We start from the raw sequence: 7,498 nt of genomic DNA on the forward strand, positions 1-7,498 counted from the left end.
TGCACAGGATCGTCAGGCCAGCTATGCTAATATCAGGCGTAGGCACTTGCAGTTCGAGGTCGGGGAGAAAGTGTTTCTGAGAGTGTCATCTTTCCGCAAGATTCTCAGATTTGGCCTTAAGGGCAAGTTGTCTCCCAGATTTATCGGTCCGTTTGAGATCTTGGAGAGTATTGGTGATTTGGCTTATCGACTAGCATTGCCACCGCATCTATCCAGTATTCATGACGTGTTCCACGTATCTCTGTTGCGACGGTATGTGGCGGATGAATCTCATATTCTTCAGCGATCTGAGGTTCAGGTAGACAAGGATTTGACTTATGTTGAGAAACCTCTTCGCATCCTTGATTATAAGGATAAGGTTTTACGGAACAAAGTCATTCCTTTGGTTTTAGTTCAGTGGCAGCGCCGAGGCACTGAGGAAGCTACTTGGGAGCTTGAGGACAGGATGCGTAAAGACCATCTTGAGTTGTTTTGATTTAATTCTTTAAGTTGTATTCAGTTGCAAACTCTGTAAACGTTTGATTTGAATAAAGAATGTTTCTGATTTCTGTATTTTGCATTCGGTACTTAAGATCTGATTTCGAGGACGAAATATCTTAAGTGGGGGAGAATGTAGTAGCCCGTAACCAAATCAGTAATTAAGGAATTAATCATAATTACTTGGGTAGAGTTCGGAAGCTCCGAAGGTGAGATCGGAAGTTCCGAACAGGATCGGAAGCTCCGATGCAGGATCGGAAGCTCCGATCATATTACGTCATCCATGACGATTGGATAGATCGGAAGCTCCGATGCAGGACCGGAAGCTCCGATCACCCCTATCCGGAGTCATCAAGTGATATTTTGACACGTGGTAGATCAGGATCTTCGGAAGCTCCGATGGCAGGATCGGACGTTCCGATCGAGGTTCGGACGTTCCGATCAAGGATCGGAAGTTTCGATCGTTGTCTATAAATAGAAGGCCGAGACTTCACTTTCATTTGCCAATTCCGAGTTCTCCTTTCCTTTCTAGTCCTTTTGGAGCTGTTCTAGTCTTCTTAGGCTTGGTCCGGAGGTCGGAGAGGCGTTCGGTAGTCGTAGCGGAGTTGTGCCCAAGTTCTGGAGGCATCAACATCAAAGGGCTAACGACGGACGAAGGTATAGCTTTTGCTTCCTATAAATATTTAGGAGTATGCAATAGCTTAGTTAAGGCTTTTAGAGCACTTTGATGATAGTGGTATCATTTGGCAGTGTAGAGCAGACTATAGGCGTGGACCTAGAGTTGGTAGAGCTTTCATTGTTTTGAGGTACGAAAGTACTGTTCGAGATATCCTGACTGAGTATGCATGTATTATGTGACCGCATGATTTATATGCCATGATATTATGTTGCATTCATTTGCATCTTGCTGTATCTCCTTCGAGATGTCTGTTAGTAGGGTTGTACCCTATCCTGTTAGTGGATGGACTTCCATCGATTTGGGTCCGGCGTATCCACGATTATCTTGGTATGGGAGCCACCTCCTGAAGCGACGGCACAGCGTGCTACATACCAGGGCCCGGTCTGTCTCTGTTATCTGATCCTTGACCTCGAGTCTATAGGAGTTCACTTTGCATGCATGCATACTCATACTCTCGCACTGAGCGTTTTATGCTCACGTCTCGTACTCTGTATTTTCTGGACACCCTATTCCATGGGGCAGGTTTGCGATTGGACGAGGAGGGTGGATCCAGGAGGGGCTAGTCAGTGGTTGGCCAGCTGGAGCTTCGTCTAGGTTTTATTACTGTTGTTTGGGTTTATACAGCTATTCGATTTGGTTGTATATTATTGGATAATTACAGATTCCTTTACTTGGGATTGTATAATGTTTATGGTTTCCGCAGTTTTATTCTGATATCTGTTTTATTAAGTTAATTGCATGCATAAGTTCTGTTTAGTAGGTGATCCGGGTAAGGGTCACTACATCTGGTTCTGAAAGCTGTCTTAGGCACATCCTCATCGCGAACTCTCAGCTGATGATACCCTGATCTCAGATCTATCTTCGAGTACACTGCAGAACCCTGTAACTAGTCAAAAAGATCATCAATTCGAGGGAAAGGATATCTGTTCTTAACGGTAGCCTGATTCAACTGGCGATAATCGATACAAAGTCGCATAGAACCGTCTTTCTTCCTCACAAAAAGGACTGGGGCACCCCAAGGCAATACTCTAGGTCGGATGTATCCCTTGGAAATCAGATCCTCCAACTGTTCCTTCAACTCTTTCAATTCTAAAGGAGCCATTCGGTAAGGTGCCTTGGAAATAGGCTGAGTACCTGATGCAAGCTCAATGCTGAATTCAATCTCTCGAATCGGCGACAATCCGGGAATCTCTTTTGGAATGACATCAGGAAACTCGCTAACCACTGGTATCTCTGTCAACTCAGGGCTAGACCTCCTAACATCCACTGCATAGATCAAATATCCCTCTGCTCCTTTCTGTAACAAACGAGTCATGGACAAAGCAGAAATTAAAGGGATTCGGGATCGAGAACCCTTACCGAAAAACTTCCACTCGTCTGCCATAACAGGTCTGAATCGGACTACTTTCTGAAAGCAATCTACCGTTGCCCTGTACTTGGTCAGTGCGTCAATCCCAATGATAAAGTCAAAATCAGATAACCCAAGTACAATGCAGTCAATCTCAATCGAATTCCCCTCGGATTCTAATATGCAGTTACGGACTAATCTCACCGAAACAATTCCACCACCCAAAGGTGAAGTAATAGAAACAACATCATATAAAGGCTCAGCAAATAAATCATGCATCAAGACAAACCTTTCAGAAATGAAACAGTGAGAAGCTCCCGTATCAATCAACACAAACGTAGAATAACCAAAAATCGAACAGTTACCTGTTATCACGTCATTCGGGGCTGCATTGGCTTGATCCTCTGTCAATGCAAACACTCTAGCCTGTTGTCGAGGAGGTTGGTTCTGATTCTGATTACCTCCCTGACGAGTCTGCTGCTGGGGCTGAAAGAAATGAACTGCAGAAGATGTCCTCTCGGGCTGAGCGGACGGTCGGGAAGAACTACCGCTCTGAGCTCTATCGGATCCCCGCTGAGGACAGACTCTAGCAAAATGACCCGGTTGCTGGCAGATGTTGCAACTACCAAACACACCACGACACTGATCCGATGGATGGCGTCCTCCACACTTGCTGCATGATACTCCAGAGAACCCTGAACTCTGCCCAGAACTGAACTGTCTAGAACCACTGGAACTCGAGGAACTGTTCCCAGACTTCTTAAAAGTCTTCCCCTTCGGTCGATACTGATCTCGCCGGTTTCTGCCACTGTTGCCTCCATCAACCCTCTGAGACTGATTCGGTTGCGGAGAAGGTTGGTACTGATACTGAGACTGCTGAGGCTGAAACTGAACAGGCAGATTCTGAAAAGATCTCTGCTGCTACTGAGGAGCTGCCTGATTTCCTCGTTGCATCAAAATCCCAGCTTTGGCTCCCTTCGCCTGATCCATGGCATCTGCAAAGTTGTTGGGTCTCCCGGTATTGACTAAGGTAAAGATCTCCGGGTTCAAGCCATTAATGAAATGGTCGGCTTTGGCTTCCTCGTTATTGGCGACATGAGGTGCGAACCTCAAAAGGCTGTCAAACTTGCTCACATAGTCCTCGATGCTCAAATTTCCTTGCTTCAGATTCGAAAATTTGGCACCTTTCTCCTTACGATACGAGGCAGGAAAGAACCGCTTGTAGAACTCAGTCTTGAATACACCCCAAATAATCACGGTGCCTCGGTCCTCGTTCGCCCTCTTGGTCGTAGTCCACCATTTCTTGGCAATACCCTGCAACTGATGACTGGCTAACCTGATTCTGCGGTCATCGTTGTAGTCAAGAGAATCGAAGAGTTCATCCATGTCATCTAGCCAACTCTCACAGTCGATGGAGTTCTCGGTACCAGTCAAGGTAGGCGGTCGAAACGATCGGAATCTTTTCAAAAGAGTCTCCATCGAGGTTGCAGTAGCATCAAACTCATCCACTCCTGTACTGTCCTGATCATTCGGAGGAGTTATCACTGGCGGCGGATTCTCAGTCGAAGGAGGAGTCAAAGGTGGTTGGTTCCTTCTCAAAGATCGTCGAGGTGCCATCTGATACCAAAGGGTTAGGACACAAAATCTCAAACACATAACCTCGGTGTCCAAAACTCTGCTCTGAGTACCCAAGAATCTCAACAATATTCGGAAATGGATAATAGTACAAGGACAAATATATCTCACGAAATTCATGCTTTATAACTTAAATCACAACTCATGTAATTTTAATTAATTCAAGAATCGATAAAGCATGCTCGCACGTATTTAAAATAATCATTTAAATAAATCAAACACATGCGAGAATTCAATTCATGCGGACTCGATCTACCCCGCTCACTCTAGTTCGACTCCAAGAATCTTATGGCTCTGATACCACTTAATGTGAGACCCCGATTCTAAACTCGAAATAATTAAACATAATCGAACATGGTAAGTCGCGGGAACAAATCAAATTTTTTATTTTTTTTAAAAGACAAGCCTCGCGCCCGCGCGAGCTATCGCCTCGCGCGTGCGCAGGAGAAAGGGCCAGTGGCCTCGAGGGAAGCTCGCGCCCGCGCGAGGAAGGGGCTCGCGCGCGCGCGGGCAAAAATACCCGAGCCACTCCAGGCAGCTCGCGCGCGCGCGAGGACAAGCCTCGCCCGCGCGCAGGCCAAACAGACAGAAAACAGGGGAACCTGGAGAAAATCAAGCCAAACACGAATCAAATCAAATCCAAGCTCCAACATACAATACAACACGAAATCAGAACATACCACAAGTTCTAAATCCTTCCCGCAATACAAAACAAGTCGAGTTCTAAAATCAGAGTTCCAACGACTCAACAAAACTAATACAAGTTCAAAAGACTCGACCCTACGACGCGGAGTCTCACTTCTATCCATCTCACCCCAAGCTAACCAAGATGACTCGGTCCAGCTCCTGATCCTCCTGTTGCCAAGTTACACATACAAAACAAAGACAACAGCCGGAATAATCCGGTTAGAAATATAATTTCTAAGTAAAAGAGACAGACATGCAATATCAAATAAACACCTCGTATCAAAATCCACAAACATCAACAACTTCAAAGAAAAGGGATGTATGCATGACTTTAAATCTCGGGACTATCAAATCAGATAATCGAAATGTCAATCGATACTCGGTTGGGATCCCGGGGCTAAGTATTCACAACAACTCACCGACACACCCATTCGGGGTGGATGTCGCTCAACTCAACCCCTAGACTTCAGAGCAACTATAAGAAGTATTCTGGTACATAGAAAAACTCGAAATCTAAGCCCACTTCAATATAGCTCTCTAAATCGTCTAAATTCAAACGAATTGAATAATCGGCTCAATATGAATGCAAGTGTAACAAGATACTCAAACAAGTTCACACAAGCAAATAAACATGTAGTATGTGATTTTCGGGGCTCGAGAATCAATCGAACTCGAGTATTCAACCCCATTCAATTCAAAGTCATCTTTTACCTTTCGAGTCCGTCGAAGATTCAAATCTGAAAATAATAACGAACTCAAATAAATAATCAATCGAAACACAAAACTTCATAACAAGGAAATTCAATCAATATACCGTCTTCAATTCTCGACACGACTCAACTTCCAAGTTCAATCCAATTCCAAGACTCCAATCCAATCTGAAAATAAAGAATATACGGATTCGGTAACAATCTACCAATTCAATCAAACCCAGAAGTCAAACCGAAACAAAACAACCAATAATCCAAACTCGATTCCGACGGCATAACGGCTATAATCGGTCAAACCAAAAATCTCCGATAACAACCAACAATCCCAAATCATCCAAAACAACTCCTCAATCAACAAAACAAATAAAAACCATCAAAATCCAACAAAATCTCACAACCCCATTTTCGAATTTAACTCCAAAAAATCATATAAAATCCAAACTTCGTTCTTTTTCCAAACCGACTTCGAATACACGATCTATACTAGCTCAAGAACGACATACTCCAATATTATCAAATTCTGACAACTCAACAAAATCGAAGTTCAAGAGATCGAAGTAAAACTTACGTCTAAATGAAGCCCTCGTTGTGGTGATCGTGAATCTCAACTCGGAAATGAAATCTAACGGTCGGATCGAGCAAATCGAACGGAAAGAAAAGCTTAGAAGTCGCCTCTCATGGCTTCCGGGAGAGAGAAATCGAAAGGGAGAGAGTGGGGAGGAAGGAGAGGTATGGGGTGAGGTGATGGGTATGTCAACTTGCATCTATTAATAATATATAAATCCAACTTTTGCATTTCAATCCTTTATTTCTTTAATCTTGGAAAGTAACCCCCTGCTAAATAACAAAACAATCCTCAATCACTGAAAACCCTGATTATCTCGATTAAACTCAATTATAATAAAATCGGGGCATTACAAATTATCTATTAATACATGTGTAGTGTTCGAAAATTGACACAATTCATTCTTGAAATTTTCGAAATCACACATATATTTTAAAGGGGAATTTTCAAAAATTTCCTCTGTCCCTTTTGAGAAAATTCGGTCTGTGATTTTTGTGAAAAATTACATTCCGAATTAACAGATCAAATCTGTTTATTCTCTACGATAAACTTCTGATTGGTTTCTAGTGCAATCAATCAGAGGGTTTCTGTTTTCTGTTCGTGGACCTTATTCCGGAGATTGATCGTGAAGCCATCGGTTCCCGGGATATACAAGAAGAGCAGATTAAATTCTGTTGGTGTCCATAATCAAGCCGTTGCTTGAAGAGGTAAAATATTATTAATTGTGATTATTATTATTTTAATTGCAACATAATTTAATTGTAAAGTTTTGATACCCATGATATGGAATTGTTCCATATCGAAAAATAAAAATTTTTAAACTTCCGCTGCACCGGGTATCAATTTTTAATTGATCTGAACACGTTTTCCAACAGTGGTATCAAAGCCAGGTTGCTCAGATCAAACGATTAAATTAATCGATTGTACAAAATTTTTGGCCTCGGGTTTTGAAACAAAAACAAAAATTAAAATTAAAATTTAATGGGCACATTGGGCAGCGATCGTCGCTACCCGGGGAAGCGAACGTCGCTGCCCAGGGCTGCGATCGTCGCTGCCCAAGGGGCAACGACGGGCTGCCCAGCCCGGGCCCATTTTGAGGCGCGGGCTGCCAGGGATTTTCCCGGGTAGCCCGGGAAAAATTAAAATTAATTTTTGGATAAATTTGAATTTTTGGAAAATTTATAAATTTTATCCGTTAAATTAGATTTTATAAAATTAATTATTTTAGTACAATTGATGATAAGATATGATCTTATGAAAGTATTAGATAAAATATGATTTTATCTTTTAAATTATGATGCCATTGCATGTTATCCAATGTTTTAATTATTGAATTAATTATTGGATAAAAGGATGATCGATTGCCATGACCAATGTTTTAGGTGTATGTTAGGTAA

At 42.6% G+C, this 7,498-nt stretch overlaps 1 protein-coding gene across 1 annotated transcript; it reads right to left on the reverse strand.

Annotated features, from left to right (window-relative positions):
* Window positions 1–3,425: 3,425 nt before the first annotated feature.
* On the reverse strand, window positions 3,426–3,890 carry LOC140889352 (uncharacterized). The gene has a single exon (XM_073297068.1). The coding sequence runs from the start codon at window positions 3,888–3,890 to the stop codon at window positions 3,426–3,428; it is 465 nt and encodes a 154-aa protein (XP_073153169.1).
* Window positions 3,891–7,498: the final 3,608 nt, after the last annotated feature.

The sequence above is a fragment of the Henckelia pumila genome, chromosome 3 (assembly GCF_033568475.1).
Source record: "Henckelia pumila isolate YLH828 chromosome 3, ASM3356847v2, whole genome shotgun sequence".
Taxonomy (NCBI): domain Eukaryota; kingdom Viridiplantae; phylum Streptophyta; class Magnoliopsida; order Lamiales; family Gesneriaceae; genus Henckelia; species Henckelia pumila.